We start from the raw sequence: 18755 nt of genomic DNA, 5'->3' as shown, positions 1-18755 counted from the left end.
AAGCAGACACCACAGATTTAAAAGGCACAACCCTCCAAAACATAACCCCTGAAAACCCAAAGTAGGCTGGATTTCAAATGACAGATTCAAGATTTTGTTATTCCAGCACAATGTCAGCAGTTTCTACGGAAAGCATTAATGAAGAGAAATAAAATATATCCTTGCCAGAGCTTTCCACAGAAGAACTACCACTCTCCCAGTGGCTGTTGAGACCCCACAAGGGAGATTCTTCAATTTTGCTGGCATGTGCAGCTTTCCATGCAGTCTGGCAGCCTTGTAGGCACTGATGTGTAAAGGCAGCTCTGGTGCAAGAAAAGCTGCTGAACAAGGACCTGGCACAGTCACCTTGTTCTGACAAGATGCAGACTCAGAACGATTAGAAATACAGTTCATTTTTCCACCTTGGTGAATAAAGAATAGATTAAACCTATATTAATATATTCTCAAACTGGAGTTTGATATGGCCCCTTGACTACTGAGGATCTTTTTGATGCTTGTTACAACTTTTACCTGCTTCTCCGTGCTTCAAGGTGGCATTTCAACCTCAGGGATGACTATGCTGTACCTACAGTCAGTCACATCCCATTTCCCAGCAGTATCGACATTTGACATCTTGGCTTCATGCTGCAATTTATCTGTTATCTTAAAAATAAAGACATCTAGGTGCTGTAATTAATCTAGGCAGTCCAATCATGTCTAAACAGAATAAACCAGGCGTGGACTGAGAATCAGGCCAACACACTTGAGAAATCCTGACTGAATCACTTAGACTCTCCTGACAGGTACCATAATCCAGTGTAATGCATCATCTCTACTCTGCCCTAAAACAGAGAACAGCATTAGGATGCAGCATAACATAACCTACTCTCAGGGAAAGGCTGTGTTTAATTGTCTTCAATGACGTGAAATTGCTGCATTTGAAACTATTTGGAGAGCCCATTAGATGTCTATTAATAGCATTAGGCAGTATTATGTTTTGTACTGGTGGCACAGCTGTTTCATGTAACTTGCTGCATGGGATCTTTCTCGTGCAATGAATCTATCCCCAGGGAAAACTGCTGAGAAAGAAAGACGCAGGACAGAGACCTCACAGGTTTTCTTTTTCCCAACAGGAGGTATTTGGTAGAGTGCACTGGATATGTCAGTTCCCTCTTAATGTCACTCCTTGCATTTTCTGCTGGCTCTCCTCACTGGTTCTCTGGGGCTCCAGCATCTCCAAACTCTTTAATTCATTTATTTGAGGAAAGGAAGCTCTTCTGTATAGTCTGGCAAGCTGGACTTGACCTGGGATGCTTGGAAATCTTTTGATACTTTTCTGCCTCGTATTTCTGACATGAAAAAAAAAATCACTTGTCTTAACACATCTGAGTTTATCCTTCATATCCTGGCTGACTTGTCCATCACTGCAAAATATTGTCGGATTCCGTACAGGGACCTGCTGGATTCTGTAGCAGTTAAACAGATTTTCTTCTCTTCCCACCCTTATTGTTCACAGATGTTTTTCCATTACTATTTAGACTACTCAGTGCTGTTAGTTAATACCATTTAGGACTAATCAAATGGATAGATGGATGGAAGTTAATCATCCATCAATCTAACAGCAAAGCATGCCATCAGACCTGACTGGGCTCCAGCACAGCCATGCTGCAGCAGGAACAAAAATAAAGGCACATTTCTCCCCTGTAAGGGGTTTTCTACATCACTGCATTGCCAACGCATGGTTGGAAGCATTTGCAGGTGCAAGATGCGTGCTAGGCGCACAGTGATGCTTTTTTCCGCAGCAGCTCTAGGATTTGGCACTGGCCATTGCAAATTGGGCGCTGGGCATGAATCCCCATCAGGCCTGGGATGCAGAGGGAAGGGGCTTCTCCTCTGGCTCAGGCTGGGGAAAACATCTCATGCAGTGCCCAGAAGGCAGATCCCACCTCAGTTTTGGGGGAAAATGTGCCCAGGACAGCAAGAGAAATAACAGTTTTCAACCAGAGCTGCAGGAACTTTGGCTGGTGCCGTGTCCTCGTCAATGAGCAGAGGCTGGCGGGCAGAGGTAGCAGAGACAGATAGTGGCATCATCCAAAATCCATCCTGAATAGTAGGTGTTTTCAGTTCTGGAATAGTGTGGGATATTATCTAGAAACAACTACTTCAGCCCCCAGTGAAGTAAGCACGAACTTCCCATACCATAAACTACTAGCATTCCTTTTTGGTGCTTCATCTTAAAATAATCTCCTCCAATTGTAAAGTCCACAGCCCTCCATTTCATGATATAAAAATCTCTACAAATGGACAGAAGGGAATAAAATAAATGGTTAGAAGCCAGAGATTAAATAGGCTTCATTGCAAAGGAAGAAATTCTGTCTTCCAAATGATCTCTTCACTGCCATATCTGCGTCCCTGGCGTTCAGAACAAATACATGTCCCAAGAATCTGACTCCATTGGGCAGCTTGCAAATCTCAATTACAGCACGTAACAAACAAGGCAGCGGGCCAAGTCCCACTGTGGTGTACAGGGCATGAGTTCTGCTCAAACAGATGAGTCTCTTTGTACAGGAGCTTAATTTGGCCCAGCGAGAGGGAAGCTGGGTCAGACTGGCAGGATCAGTCTCCCCCATGGAAATTGGAAATGGAAAGTAAGCCAATTTTTACAGAAAAATGTCTTATCATAATACTGGAAACTCAAGCATGAACAGTTTGAGTAAACTTTTTCAGCTTTCAACCAAATACAAAACTTTTTGCTGTGGGGGTCTGGGTCTTTTTCTCAAGAGAAAGCCCTTTTTCTTGCACAAGAAACAGTGTTTTTCTCTCAAAAATGCGCCTAGCTGGAAACTAATTTTTTTTAGTACATAAACTTTTCCAATTGAATCATTATTTTTTTGGCCAGCTAAAAATGAAGGCCCTGGTCCCTTTTCAGTCCTTATTTTAAACACCAGCTTGCAGAAAGCTGAACACGCTGCCAGTGAGGACTGCAGCCTGGGGGTCAAGGGGAAAATGGGGATCCCAGGAGTTTGTTCGGATGCTGCGGCAGCAGCTTTGCCGGGATGTTGGTTACTCACAATCTTTCCGTGTGGCTGCATCTGGAAGCGGCGCGGCGAGGCTGAGGGTGCTCGACACGCTGGTGCTCGCGCTGTCCAGGCTGCTGCCGAGGTGTAACCGTCTCATGTGTCGCACGACTGCTGTGGCATTAAACGCTTGCTAGAGAAGAAAAAAAAAAAAGGGAAAAAGAAATAATAAAAAAATTGAGGGTGGGAGGGTTATTTTTGAGCCTCTCCTCGCTGCTCAGAGTTGTCAGAAGTGAATGAGTCCATCATCTTTCAAATTTTTCCCAATTTCTAGTTTCTGAGCCAGAAACAGCAATACCAGAGAATCACAGAATCATTTTTGTTGGAAAATAGACCTTCAAGATCATCAAGTCCAACTGTTAACCTAGCTTTGACACTAAACCATGTCCCTAAGAACCTCATCTATACAACTCCTAAACCCCTCCAGGGATGGTGACTCCACCACTGCCCTGGGCAGCCTGTTCCAATGCCTGACAACCCTTTCTGAGATGAAATTTTTCCTAATATCCAATCTGAACCTGCCCTGGCACCACTTGAGGCCATTTCCTCTTGTCCCATCACTTGTTGCTTGGGAGAAGAGACCAACCCCCTCCACGCTCCAAGCTCCTCTCAGGCAGTTCAGAGATCAGAAGGTCTCCCCTCAGCTCCTGTTCTCCAGCTGAACCCCCAGCTCCCTCAGCCGCTCCCATCACACTTGTGCTCCAGCCCCTTCCCCAGCTCCGTTCCCTTCTCTGAACTCGCTCAAGGGCTTTCTTGGTGTGAGGGGCCCAAAACTGACCCCAGGATTTGAGGTGCAGCCTCACCAGTGCCAAGTACAGGGGGACAATCACTGCCCTAGTCCTGCTATATATTACATATATAAAACCATATGCATTTCTGTCCTAGTCCTGCTCCACATTGTTCCTTCTAGCACTCGGGATGTGGCAGCCCACAAGAAAAGTCGTATTTGACACATTGTTCCTTGCACCGACACACAGGGTGTCTGCATTGCTTCAGGTCCCCCTGCGATGCTGACCCCAACTCCATGTATAACCATGGCTGCTTCAGCTATGAGCAGCCCCAGTCCCATCTCTCATGCATGATGTTGATACCCTTGGTTCATAGCATCCTCTATAAAAGGCCCTGAAGGGCCATGTAACCCAAGTCTGGACCATTTTAAGCAAAATTTTGGGCCACAAAAGCACTTGAACACGGAAAGGGTGAACTTATGGCTGGCACATTAACAGAGTTAGGCATCTAAGCACCATCCCTGAGGATGGGTCACTTACTCTCCATTTGCTTTTTGCGAAGTTCTTCCGGATCTGGGCGCTGACCGACTCGTGGATGTTTTTGCTGAGTGCTGTATCACCGGCGATCCTGAAACGGACAGACAAGTTTTAGGAGATATTTTGCCCTCCTCAAATACTCTTTCTTCTTCTCCTGGCTGGTCCAAGGTCTGATTGCTCCTGCAGTGGTGAATCATAGAATCATTTTGGTTGGAAAAGACTTTCAAGATCATCAAGTCCAACTGTTAACCCAATGCTGTCAAGTCCGCCTCTAAACCACAGCCCCGAGAACCTCATCTACACGTCTCTTAAACAACTCCTGAGAAGATTTCGTTCACACAGAGGCTCAAACTTCCCACTGCTTTCTCTGCTGGCAGAAGTGGTGGAAAATCTGGGGCAATAAAAGCAAGTGTAGATAAGCCTTGTAGGTCTGGCAGCTACAAAGAGGTACAACCTTATTTTGTTGGTGCGTGGCTGCTTTCTATCACCATTACAGCCCTAGATAAAAACATTCTACCTTTTTTTTCCCTTTACATCTGAAGATTTAACATCAACAGGCTGAGTCTACTTTTAGCCTCAGCCATGCAGCAGCTCCCGGAGCCACTCCAACCTGTCTAATTTCTGTTTGCACTAGAGATTTTCCTGCCACCCTACAATGTACATAGCCATTTATCATGATTTAGGTAGATTTACAGTAAAGCAGATACAGGGATGCCCGCTCAAGCAGCACAGGCTGCACAAATAGATTAAGCTGAAAACCACTCAACCTAAGAACTTAACCGATCTTGCACAGTTTCTTGAACAGATAAAGATACAATGAAATCTCCAGTAAACACAAATATTTCATGGGAATTTTATTGATTCTTTTAACTTCTCAAGACATGAGATCTATTGCAAGGGTAGGCACCATAGGGAACTGATGTTGGGCGATGTGCTGGAGTAATTAGTGCTATCTAATGCAGGTAAACCCAGGGAACAACTATTGCCTCCTAGGTTGTATGCGATGTTCTCAGAAATAATTATTTTAGCCACAATGTAGAAACCCATTAGCAATTAAAAAATATATAAAACTGAAGAATCCATCAAGCCCAGAGCCTCCCAGTCTGGAGACCTCCGATAAAATAATCAGAGAGTCTGGGGGACTCAGGGGCCATCTAGTCCTTCCTCCTACCCCAGCTGTCAAAACAATTTTGACACATATTTGGCTAATCAATCCTTAAAGATCTCCAAAAGATGGAGACAACCTATTCCAGTGCCCTACTGCCTTCCAGAAGACATGGAAAATAGTTTATTCCCTTTGTCTTTGAAGCATCCTTTCACATATTTGAAGACCGTTATCGTGTCTTCTCTCTGTCTTCTCTTCTCGTCTGTAGACTAAACAAACTGAGTCTTTCACTGTTTCTTCATAACTCATATTTTCTAATCCTCTGATCTAGTGAGCTTCTCTGGACTTTCTCCAGCGATTCCGCATCTTCCTCAGAGGGCGGTACCCGAAGCATTCAGAGTTTTCCAACTAAGGCAGCAGAATGGCAGCATCGCTTTGTGTTTCTTAGAAGATGAAACTCTGCTTATATGCCCCAGCCTGCTGTTTCCATTTATGTGTCCCATGAATTGGAGACATGCATTTTGCCCAGGTTGTTCCAAACCATAACCTTGTTCTTCAAAGGACATGCAGCTTTTTCTGCCTTCGTGTCAATGGCACATCTAAGAAGTGCTCTCTGGCACCAGTCTCCTCTGAATTGCTTCCCTCCTTCCTGCTGGAAACACTTACCCAAGACGTGAGAGAACTGAGATGAACTACTTGCTTTTGGGAGTAAGGTGAGAGACTAAATCCCCATCTCCCAAGAGCAGAGAGCCACCAATCCCATCCTGTTGCAACTAAGCTGATCTATATTCAGTTACTGAAGAGTCCTGGAGCCAGGAGGATCATGGGCAGGAAGATGCAGGGTTCTTAAAACCCCTTTGTCCTCCAGCTGTTCCTGGAAAACCACGACTGACTTTAATCTCACACACCAAAATGTTGAGTATCTGTATAAGGATTCAGCAAAATGCTGAGTTATGCGTGTTGGCTCTACTGCAGCAGTGGTATATGTCCACCTCCACTGGCAAGGGCAGTTGGCTGACTGACACCACTACATGACCTGTAACTCAAATAGACGGAAGAACTGGTACCGTGACCAAAGCACAGCTCGCAGATGGCACCTGACATCCTCTCTTGGGTCCCTGCACCACTGATGGAGAAAAGGAAGTGTTTGACTGAGAACTGGAAGATCTTCAAATCTTCCTCTGAAGAGGATTCCTTCTGATCACTTCGCCCACTGACAGAGAGACAAGTTGGTCTGGAATTCCCACTGGGGCCAGGCGGCTAAAAGTTTGGTGAGGCAGCATCCAGGTTAAGCAGCATGTTCACTGTTCCATCCTCTGTCCCTCACAGGCAATACTGCCAGGCTCAGCACAGACCCTGATGGATTCCATACAGTATATACTCCCAGATGGACACAGAGCCCACCTGGCCTTGCACTCACCACACAGTGCAGTTTCTGTATTTCTCTAGCATGAAATCATCATGTGAAATAGCTCCTGTAGCTTTACCACAGCCAAACCTACATGACCCAAATGATATGTGTGGCAGTTACGCCCACTCTGAGAAGGTCCAGAGCTTTCAATACGACAGCTGATGGCTCTTTAGCACCTTTTGTTCCCCACTGTGGCTGTTCTCAGGTATGCACGTTGGTTGATGCTGACCATCCCTTCTCCTACACCTGTTAGAGGAGCAGGAGGGGTGGGACCCCTGGTCAACAGACAGGGTCCTCAGTCAAACAGGCTCCCCAGGCCCAGAGAAGCTTCTGGACCATGCTTATAAAGATGACAGCTCAGACATGACCTGACCATAAAATGGGGCCCCTGCCAATGACCCCCTTTGAGTGGTCTTCTTGGAGCAGTGGGACTGTGGTTGGAGTTCTCCCCTTAGAGTGTGAAGCCATCTAAGGAGACTTCCCAAGACTGAGACCCCTCACCTCCTCCTTGATGAAGGACTCTTTCTCCTGGATATATCCTTGAATGAGTCCTTACTCCCTACTCCCAGCAAACGATTATTTCTTCTGGGTACCCTTGAGTGAAAGAGGCTTCTCTTTTGAGTGAGTACGTGCATCCTGTGGATCATAGCTCTTGTGTGGTCACATGGTAATAATATCCCTAACTGGTATATCAAACCTGCAGTTCATTAAATGTTCTCACAGTGGTGTCCGATTTTGGATTACCCTCCTGCTTTTCACTGGTTTCTGTCACTTGGTTTAGGTCTGTTGTTTGGTTTTAGTTTCAGTTGCAAATTAAACTTGGTTTACGCTTATTATTTGCTTGGAGTTGTTTTGGGGTGCCTCCATGACAACATGACACCGAGTGTCCCTGACTGCCCCCAGGTCACTTCTAAGAAGAGATGACCCAGCAGCATGAGAAGACTCAGGGCCTGTTACAGAATCACAGAATGGCTGGGCTTGGAAGGGACCTCTGGAGATCACCCAGTCCAACCCACCTGCTAAAGCAGGTTCACCAGAGCAGATCACACAGGAATGTGTCCAGGTGGGTTTTGAATGTCTCCAGAGAAGGAGACTCCACAACATTTCTCTGGGCAGCCAGTTATGATGGGACAAGGGATGATGGTTTTAAACTAAAGGAGAGGAGATTCAGGCTGGACGTGAGGAGGAAATTTGTTACAATGAGGGTGGTGAAACCCTGTCCCAGGTTGCCCAGAGAGGTGGTGGATGCCCCATCCCTGGAGACATCCCAGACCAGGCTGGACGGGGCTCTGAGCAACCTGAGCTGGTGAAGATGTCCCTGCTCATGGCAGGGGTTGGACTGGATGAGCTTTGAAGGTCCCGTCCAACCCAAACTATTCTGTGATTCTATGACTCCAGCTGTGTAGCCTCCTCTGCACAACTCGTCAGCTCAGGTGCACAGCTGTGTGCAGATGTGCATCCATCCTCCTTGCACCCACTCAGCCTTTTGGTTCAGACAGGCCCTATGATCACTTCAAAATGTCATGAGCATACTGGTCTGACCAAGGACACCTCCTCAGGAGGGCACATCTCCTCAACATGTGCCAGCTGGGAGCACTGACCGTCATACCACAGATCTGCAGAAGAAAACTATGCCAAACACTTACTGCGTGGACAGCTACAAGTCAAAGTATCCGTTCAGTAACTGATCAAAAAGACAAAGCTGCAAAGAGAAAATTACATTTGCAAAGAGCATTTTTCCTCTGAAGCTAGCAAAGCATTTTGCTTTATGAACTAGTCTGTTAACAAGCTGCATAAGCACAGATCATGTTTCCCTCTTGTCAAATTTTATTTTGGAAACATAGGCAGAACAAGTTCTTGGGGCATGATACCCTTGCCAGCTATTCCAGAAGATCTTTCCTGCCAGCCTCCACAAGGACTTGCAAATGCACTTTTGCTATATGAAACTTTTCATTGAATGTATAGCTCATACAGGCTTTTTTTTTTTTTTTTTGAGTTTAGGGATCATTTTCTGAAATGCTGGTGGTTTCAATAAAAACCCTGCTGGTTCCAATAGTTCACAAACTGTCTTCTACCACCACTAATTCTGTGTTCACTGTGCAGTTCTGGTAATTCCAGAAAAATAGTCTCAGTATTTGGGTGTTTCCCAAGCAGGGAGAAGAGTAGTCATTTACTTTACAAGGGGATGGACACTGTGAAGCCTCAAACGATACAGTGATGGGGACCATCCTATATCTAAGGTCTCTTCAGTAGCCATAGCACCTTGCAGATGCTAGTTGTCAATCAAGGCAAAATAACAGCAGTGCCAGGGCTAATTTAATGGAGCAGAAGCTGTTCAAACACGTGCTGGTATGCCGAATGGTGTGGCTTAAAATGCAGCCCTGGCTGCCAAAACTGAGGGTGGAATTATTCCCCAAGCCTCCTCTGAACAACTACCTTGTTAACAGTGCAGTGCTGTAACATGAGCACTCTGCGTTTATACTGTATTTTGCACTTGGAGGATCTTGAAACTTTTATCAAGCACTCATGGCATTACAGTGTTTGTAGTATAGTTTTACCTCAAGGAAAACAAAAGAGATGTTAACATCCATTCTCTGGCGGTGTTGTGCTGGAGATGTGGTGGTTTAAGAACACAGGTGGAGGTGGGCAGGTAGAAGTCATATCTTTTATATGGTCAAATGTCAGAGTTTGAAAAATGAGATAAGTTTTTGGGCGCACAAACTCACCCTGACGTGGTTATCGTGAATGTCATCACATCTATACTGAATTTATTTAATCACAAACCTTAGTTCCCATGATAAGGAAATAATGCATGAAGTTTAACATGCGTGAAATTTAACATGCATGCATGAAATTTTAGAGAACTCTGTAATTGCCCTTTCACCTTTCCCTAACTCTCCAAGTCCACAGGCTATAAACCATGTTGTTCTTCCGTTTAGGACAAAAATATCTTAGCATCTTGCTTTCTTCCTCCCTCCCCTGCACAACATACCCTTCTCCTACAGGAATCAGCTCCATTTTCCCTGAAAAAGGGCCACCTTCTGTTTTAGAGATGACCAGACTGATGCAGATCTAGTCAAACCCTGAACTATAGTTCTTGGCTTTGCAGTGAACTTACTTGTTTTTACCAACGATAGCACTTGGCCGAGCAAAAGACATTACTTCTACATAACACACACATATACAAAAAAGAAAATTAAACAAATCAGAATAACGTATGATCTGTTATCATGCTGAGCATCAACCAGAACTGAGCAAGGACTGATTAGCCTAACTGGAACCTGGTTTTTCTCTTGGGGTCCCTGTTTTGCAGCACCTGAAAGGAGCTTCATCCTGACAATGGTTTGGGGAACTTAGTCTTGAAGCTGGTTTTACATCCAGTTGTAAATATGTAAGCATCTCAACACACAGAATTGGATAGTAAGGGCCACAATCTGACAACTCTCCATCACAAATACTTCCACCGAAGCTAAGAAGGTTATTTCTCATGAATAACCATAACAAATCTGGTCCTGTACATGAGAAGAATCTAATCTAATGATCAAACATTGTTTCATAACATCCAATTTATTTTAGCTCTTTATCTGGGTTCAAAGCTATCACAGCAATTTATCCGGCCACAGCATTTCTAAGCTTTGAGAGGAACCTCCAACAAAGACAAAACCAGTAAATTTCCTTTTGGATGTTTTTCTGCTAGCATATTGCAGGCATATGTCTCCTGCACCCTCCCTGACCATGATGGCAGGCAAAGTCTTTCATCTACCATTATTTTCTGAACCTTCATACTAAAGGCAGCCAACTCAAACGCTGTGCTGGCCAAACAGTGCTTGGAAACACTCTTGAGTATGATGACAGGAAATATGGAGTTAGCTGTAATGGATAATGCTGAAGGATCATAACTCTTCTACACACACACACACATATATACACATACACGCATGCATATAAATATACACACACACATACCATATCGGCGGTGCTTCAAAATAGAGTGCAAGGAAAAACTCGATAAGAGTTTGATTTAATGTTGTAAACATCAGCAGTTGCCTTCAGGGAGCCCTTTTCACACTTCAAACAACATGGTCTGAGAACTGAGTTCTTTGTAAACCATGTCCTTTCCCTGGGTGGAAATTATTATCTGGCTCCCGCTCTCTGGCACATAATAAATGCTCAGGGTCATGGTCACAATTTGCTGAGGCTCAGTCCTTGCCAAAGTTCTGTGATTCTCGGCGTCGGTGGGGATGGATGTGGGCATGTCCCAAGTATCTGCTCTCCCTCTGCACAAGCGGCAGGGAAAGGTGATGGCCACACTCATACCCATGGATACTGGTGTCTAATTTAGGTGTCACAATCTCCTTCTCCCCTATACGGTCTATACAGGGAGGCGATACGTAAATTTAATTTAGATGTCCCCAGTTCTCTCCGATGCCATAACCAGCTTCAGCACACAGCTCTAAATGACATTTAAGGAGCCTTGGGAAATGCGTGACAGAGCAAATAAATTCACGGCACGCCTTGCAATTCCTATAGTAGCTTCCTAACTGTTGCACCTTCTCCTCGGCCCCCTCTGAGGACTGTTTTCTTTCCCTCTGGCCCAAGCCCAGAGGCTGAATCTGGGGCTGCAGGACCCGGCTTGACCTGATGGGGAGCTCAGTGTGATCCCGTAGCTGGAAAAAACCAGGTGCTCAGGTTTCTGCTGCTCGCCCTCAACACTGCAGCCCCAGCAACTGCCCCGAACAGGATGTGCGTTCTGACATGGCAATATATTTAATAAACCTAATTGCTGTCATTAACATGGGCTAGGGAAACATTAAAATCTATCAAGCTGCAGCAAAACTACCCCACTCTTTTGTTGCCTTCATTTTCCATGTCCTTTTTGAAAAATCACAGTGGAACAACTCAGCAGAACATTTCAGCTTTGCAACACACCATAAACTGTGCAAACCTGAGTGAAAGATATGCTGTAAAATAAATAACTTTTCTGATGGAAAGCATAAGTCACCTGTATATTAAACTGGAGAAACCTGTATAAATGGATAGATTGTACAGGCTGGGGTGTAATCATTATACCAACAAGTCTTGCATATTGTACTGTTTCAGCTACCATACTTCACTGTAATTATGAGCCTCCTTTTCTGCCAACTCTGAGTTTAACATACCGTCCCCCTGCCAAGGCCATTTGATTATAAATAGCAAAACATCACGTAAATGCAGGCATGTGGGGAGCAGATACAGCACAGAAAAGTGGGCCATTGGGAAGAAGTATTTACTTTTTTTAGGGTCTGATCCTGTACAAACATTTAGTCATGTGAATAGCTGGCTATTCTTGAGCAGTTTCCCGAAATTCAAGGAGATTATTAACCTTAAAGGCACAAATGCAATATCTTGCAAGATCCAGCTCTTGCAAGCCTTGTTTGGAAGTCTTTAATAAAAACATGTTAATTAAAATAAGAGGTATATTTTGGAATCAGTTTCTTCTTCACTAATGTTATATATTGAAACAACAAAATCTCATGGCCAGGTAGCCATCTCATGCACAGTTAACTATTTTATCACAATCAGATTACAACGTATGCATTAAGTACTCATGATCTGATAGATTTCTTCCTAATTTGTGGCTGATACTAATGATCTGATACTACGGGGGCAGATTTCACAGCAGGAAGAAAAAGGGAAAGCTGGTAAATGTTGCTACTTGGAGCCATTTCATTGTAAATATTATCTACCATTACCAACTTCAAAGGGGAAGGGAGGATGCCGTTGCAACAGATACCAGGGCTAGAATGAGAAAAGAAGCAGTAAAAACCTCACTATTTCCTGGCATAAGCAATCTGGGAAGAAAATTCTTTTTCAGCAATGGCTCAGCAAGAGAAGATCCTACCACTAACCCTGAAATAATGGATAATATCTGGCTGAGTAGCCTTGAGTATCAAAAAAAGCCATTTTAGTAGCGTTTATCACTACAGGATCCAAACCCTCCAAAAAAATAACTGTACTACCCTCTGGAGAGATCCATAACTGGAACATTGATGTTACAGGAAGCTTTTAAGAGCAAGGAGAAATGAGATATCAAGTTTTGCTCAGGAGTTCACTCGGGAAGACAGAGGTAGATCTTTGGAAACCTCCATGCTTTGCTTTCACTGTACAACTGTCTTGTAATCCACTGGCACATGTTGAAGGGAGGTGGATTTGGGATGTGGGGTGGAAACATGGTGAGTGTTTTAACCCCCCCGAACGTGGTGCCATTTGCATGTCTGACATCTCAAAGGCTGACCCCGAGCTGTGCTTTACGTGGTGGGGAGGTAGCCCTGCAAATGAACCACTGCCTTGCAAGGTCAGTCTGGCAGAAGATTTGATTCTGAACAGAAATATCAACAATTATGGAGTGGCCTCTAAGTTTCCATTGGCCCTTGGCCATGAGATGGAAAAGAAAGAAAAAGAAAGAAAAAAAAAGAAAAAAAAAACTAATGAAAACACTTTTTATCATTTTGTTCCTTTATGAGGGCCCAAAAGCTGTGTGTGTTACAAGTGCCACGTTTCTTTGTAGCACTCCAGCAACCAACACAGATGTATTGGAGCCAAGAGCTGGATGATTATGTTTTGTGTATCTTGGATGTGCGACTTTGGAAAATCTGTCTCTGTTATACAAATGGTCACCTAATTCTCTGCTGGGAGTTGCATTCCCGTTGTTTATTCTGTATTTCTAATATTGACTTTTGTAACTTCTTTAATTCCTTGAGGCTCAGGTCAGTATCACTTAGATTTTTTTTTCCAGCTCAAAAAGTCTGCATTTCATTTCCCAAATTTCCTTTTTCTCACAAAGACAATGCAGTTATTGATGGGACATTGGAAGAAGGGCAGGCCCAGGTCCTGGCTTCTCCTCATCTCTCATTTGTATTGATTCCAGCCCCTGATGTGGCTAAAACACATCCGTGCATTTTTCTCATTGTCACTGGCATGGAGGATGAAAAGCAAGAATCTTGCTTTTCTCAATGATTGAAATTGCCTTCTGCATCCCAAACCTTTCCTAAAACTTTTAAATTGTAAAAGCTGATCCTAAATCTTACCTCTAGCCTGATCTGCGGTCAGACATCAGTACATCATTCCCACTGTGAAGAAATTAGTGCCATTTCACTGTATTTCCACCACTTTTCTAGTCATAAGTTACTCAACACCTGCATGAGTGCCAAATTATTAATTAACAATGGGGGTAATTCATCAGCCTGTGTACTGGTAAAACTTTATCAGCAAATAACCAGAATGGTAAAAACCTTTGAAAGGATTTACTTTCCATCTAGACCCAGGACTCAGAGCAGCAGCAAGATGAGACAAACCATTAAGAGTCAGAGAAAGAAGCAGAAAACCCTGGAAGCCAAACGGAAGCATTTGTTCTGGAGTTACAGCTGAAAGTTTTACTTTGCTTTGAAATTTAACATGATTTTAAGCTGGGTACCAAGTTCTGCCAGTGCAGAGCTAGAACGGTCAAGGAGCATGTCCAAAACCCATGTCTGCTGAGGAGACAGAGATGACCAGGGCCTCACTGATGAAGCTCCCCAGCCTTAGAGGGATGCAGACTCCATTCTCCCAACAAATGTCTCCAACTCCCAGCAGAAAACAGTGCTACCTTAAAACTTACAACTTCTACGCCCGTGCTTTTCTTACCATGCGTTTTATACTCAACTACAACACTCGAGGCTGATTCCTGAGCTCAAATTGCATCACCAGGATGGTTTTGCGGTCCATCAAGCTGTTGAGCTAGTTATGACACTGGCTCTGTTGCTTTTCTGAGTGGCTATGGAAGCTCACAAAAAACTTCTGGTCCCCTGCAAATGCACAACCTAATGCTCTTATCCAGACAGTTCTCCAGAAACTGCAAGAGGAAATGGTATTTGTAGTAATTCTGATAGCATAAAACACAGTCTAATGCACACCTGGGCTGAAAATGTCCTGCTGTTGACTCCTTTCTGTTGCAGCTATTTTAACAACCAAGATAATACTTTGCCTGATATATAATGACCCTTCCGCTAAAAGACTTACATCCAAAGGCCATTTTTGGGGTGCAGTCGGTGGTGAGGGGTAATGTGCAGTCAGTCAGGGTTGGCCAAAAGTCTGTGAGCCACTCTTGTTTCACCTACATAATCCTTGGGTAATGTTGGTGAAGTCATCCATGTGCAAAGGCATTATCTAATTTAAAGCACTTAAGAAAGGTCTAAATCAAGAATACAGTCAGAGCAGGTATTTTTCTGTATGCACTGCAGAGAGATAGCAGTGCTGTAGCCAATTCAGCCTCAGCTGCTCCCTCTCTAGGGTTCCTGCCTCTTCCATTCAACAAAAAAGGATAAAAACCATGTGAAACCAGCTCCTTACAGCAAGCAAATGGACTGTCATCTGTGAAGTGCAGATGAGGACCTCCTGCTTCACGGGATGCTCTTACATGCTCTGATGTTACTTTGGCAAGGACCTTATGAGCAGGTCATTACCTAGCTTTCTGCACACCTGCAGAATTTCAGCTTTTGCCCCCAAATATGATTTTTGGGTTCCATAGTTTTGGCATAACCCGCTGCTGCACTGCAGCCAACACACATAATTCAGCATTTCACTGAATCCTTATACAGACACCCAAAAGGTTGGTGCATGAGATTAAAGTCTGCCACGGTTTTCCAGGAAAATCTGGAGGACAAAGGCAGCAGTTGTAAGAATAAGAGCATAGAGCTAGTAGAGGTTAGTACATTATGTGACAGAAAAAACACTTCTACCCATGAATGTAAACCAATGTTCTCTGTCCTGAGGATTTCACACAGCAGTGACTTGCTTACCAAGGGTGCCGTGCTGCTTGCTCACAGGTGTATCTTTTATTAGGGTCCTTCTCCATCAAATTCCGAATGAAGTCTTTAGCTGTAAAAAGAAAAAAAAGAAAAAAAAAAAGAGAGAATAATTTAAAGCAATCGAGTTGATGCCCAGTTCTGCTGCAGGATGATCAGCCAACAGCATTGACCAGGCTGCCAAGTGCCATCTGGCCACAGCATAAGAAAATGGCCCTGGGTCATTTGCCATTTATTAGTATAGTTATAACCAAAGTGACTTAGGACTAAATCCAAGCTGTTTAGTGCAGCAGATGAAAGCAGAAGGCACCTACTCCTGCAGGTATGGATAATTCAGAGTCAGCAGGGTCCAAGCCTGCCAGCTCCCTGGTCAGCCAAGTGCCTCTGATCATCTTAGTGGTCTAAATATGGCCACATCTGTTGGAGATGCCGGTAAACTGAGCGGGAAAGGCAAGGAGGAGGTGAGATGCCACAGTAAGAGGAGCTTCTCATTGCTGACTCCAAGCAGTCACACACACGGACAGGTGTGAGGACATGTTGTGTATTTAAAAACAAGTTACTGAGGAAAATGGACTCCCTTGGGCATGAGGTAGTGTGTTCTTAATTGACACTATAATGGAGGGAAGGGAGATTGCAGCATGGCGTACATCCAGCAGTTTCAGAACAGAGTAGCTGAAGGAGCCACAGCAAAGCCAAATATGGCAGGAAAATCTTTGTGCTGATTTAGGTGATGTACTTTTCCCCAAAATGCAAAGGGGTCTGCCAATAGACCTTTGTATTTTCTCAGAAAACCCTTATGAGCTTAAAAAAACTTCTCGTCACATATATTTTTAAGCAATCCATCACAGTGATGTCTGGACCACAGATGGAAGCAGCATGAAATGTTGTTCTATGTGGAGATAACAGGACATATAATCATCTTTCAAATAAAACACTGCTTTTTATATCTCCCCTGCCTTAATCAGTAGGACTAATGAATCAGAAAACTGCATTTCTGTCTGATAAAATGTTCCTAGATGTCATTTCTTCTCCTGCGCGAAACAGCAGATGTTCCCCCACGTTGGACAGAGCAAGGACAGGGAGCTTGTGTGGCCTCTTGGACACCACCCAGCACGTCAGTGACACACTCGGGGTGCGACACATGTCCCTGCTCTCACCTGTAGACACTGATGCTGGCAGATCTTGAGCTCTGCTGGAGCCAGAAGCCTTTAGGCACATTTGCCGGTAACAGGGTAGAGTATCTGCCTCTCTAGAGCTACGGATTAAATGGCTTCTGCACTGGGTGGGGAAGGGGGTGAGCATGTGGGCGGCTGTCTGGATCCAACAGTGTGGACAGTGCTCCCAGATTCTGAACCTGCTCACCCGCCTCATTTGGAAGCCATTAATTTCTTGGGTTTGTCTTTGCTGTATACACTGCAGACTCACTCTGGACCCGCAGTACAGTTTTAGTAACACAGCTGAACTGCCTTCTTATTATTAGTGACACATAAAACATCTGTATTTTATTTGGATATGATGAAGTTAAGCTGCTTTGTCTTCCTGGGACAGTCTTCTGCTGTTGTCTCAGCTATGTTTTAGTGCTGTGTGACTGGATAAACTGGTACTTAATTTGCTCTCCTGCAGAAATAACCTCCTGTAACTATTTGAGCTAAAATAAATGCACATTCCCAATGGTTTTCAGTTAAAAGGAGGGTGAATTCTCACGCCCAGTGAAGGACATCTGCTACAGGCAGGCATGCATGCATAGTTGTTGCAATTAAATGAGCAGTAGCTTCTTACCAGACTCGGAGATGTCATCCCAATATGGAGAGTCAAACTCATACTCCGCCTTGAGGATCTGCTCAAAGAGTTTGGAGTCGTTTTCATCATAGAAAGGGGGATACCCACATAGCCTGATGGAGAACAAGAGAAGAGACACATGACCCTCAGACATGCCTCTGCCAAGAAGGTGAGGAAGAAAGAGGGAGAAGAAGGAGAAACTCTTGTTTAAGACGTACCCCAATAAGTTTTCAAGCAGGCAAGCACCACTATGAGAGAAATTTGTTCAGGGGCATGTGTGTAAACCATTTCTGGAGATTTGCACCGTCCTGGACAAAGAGGAATTCTGCAGAGAAACGCAGCGCTGTTGATCCTACACTGACTGAGGCAGATATCCTGGCCTCCCTCTGCATGCTTTTGGGTGTTTAGCCAGAGGAATAGTTTTATTACACAGCCATGAGCCTTTCCATCCTCTCCTGTACATGCACTAAGAAAAGTTTTCATGGGCTACACCCTATACCCACAGAGCACCAGTCCCTCTCATCCCACAGCACAACCATTCCCCATCCAAGAGTCTTCTCCATACTGGCTTCACTGCTCTCATTGTCCTTCTGGACTGTTCTCACCCAGCACCTTACACAAACCATTTACACCAGCTTTACTCTCTCACAGATGGCAGAGAGCCTGTGCAGTGCTCTGTGGGCACCACAGAGCCCCAGGAACCAAGGACACACGCCTTGTGGTCTCTATCTCGTGCAAGAGACCGTAGCTCTATAGGAAGGTTTGTTGTACATCCGGAGGGCCACCGGCCACCTGCATGGACCTCTTCTCCAGCACAACGCGGAGGAAGCGCTGATGCAAAGCAGGACAAGGAGCCCCACAGAGCTATCCAGGCAGAGGGCAGGATGCATCTGCAGGTTGTGCTGGGCTCTGCAGCCCTGGGCACCATGAGGAGGACACTCGTGAGTCACTCCACCACTTCAGCACAGCCTGCACGTGGACCTGCCACTGTTGCAGAGAACCACGGAGATCATCTCCCTTTCTCACTTCCGCAAGTGATTTTGCTGCCCACATCAAATCACCTACTTTGCCTAAGGCTAACAACAGTCCTGCCCTGGTTTTCAGTATTTATAATCAGACTTCTCAGAAAACCTATCCCCAGGACAAGCAGGACATTAAACATTATTTGCCTAGATTGAGCTAAAACACCCAGCGTGCAGCCTCCCAGTGCTGCAGACATCTGGACAGTCACCCTGACGGGTCAGGGCTCCTCCAGCCCTGCAGACACTGGCCATGGGAAAAAACACATCTGGCCCTGCATTCAGCAATTGCAGTGGC

The 18755-nt window shown here is 44.7% G+C and overlaps 1 protein-coding gene across 2 annotated transcripts in view; it reads right to left on the bottom strand.

Annotated features, from left to right (window-relative positions):
- The window catches only part of CAMK1D (calcium/calmodulin dependent protein kinase ID), a 233182-nt gene that overhangs the window by 9131 nt on the left and 205296 nt on the right, over nucleotides 1–18755 (bottom strand). For both annotated transcript variants that reach the window (XM_065627004.1, XM_065627005.1), the window contains exons 7-10: nucleotides 17439–17551; nucleotides 15654–15732; nucleotides 4325–4412; nucleotides 3051–3189 (exon numbers count right to left, since the gene is read on the bottom strand). In XM_065627004.1, coding sequence (XP_065483076.1) covers nucleotides 3051–3189; nucleotides 4325–4412; nucleotides 15654–15732; nucleotides 17439–17551 — 419 coding nt within the window. The remainder of the gene's footprint in view (nucleotides 1–3050; nucleotides 3190–4324; nucleotides 4413–15653; nucleotides 15733–17438; nucleotides 17552–18755) is intronic.

The sequence above is a fragment of the Caloenas nicobarica genome, chromosome 1 (genome assembly GCF_036013445.1).
Source record: "Caloenas nicobarica isolate bCalNic1 chromosome 1, bCalNic1.hap1, whole genome shotgun sequence".
Lineage (NCBI taxonomy): Eukaryota > Metazoa > Chordata > Aves > Columbiformes > Columbidae > Caloenas > Caloenas nicobarica.
Note: the sequence above shows the minus strand (reverse complement) of the source record. Positions and strands in the feature narration are given on the sequence as shown.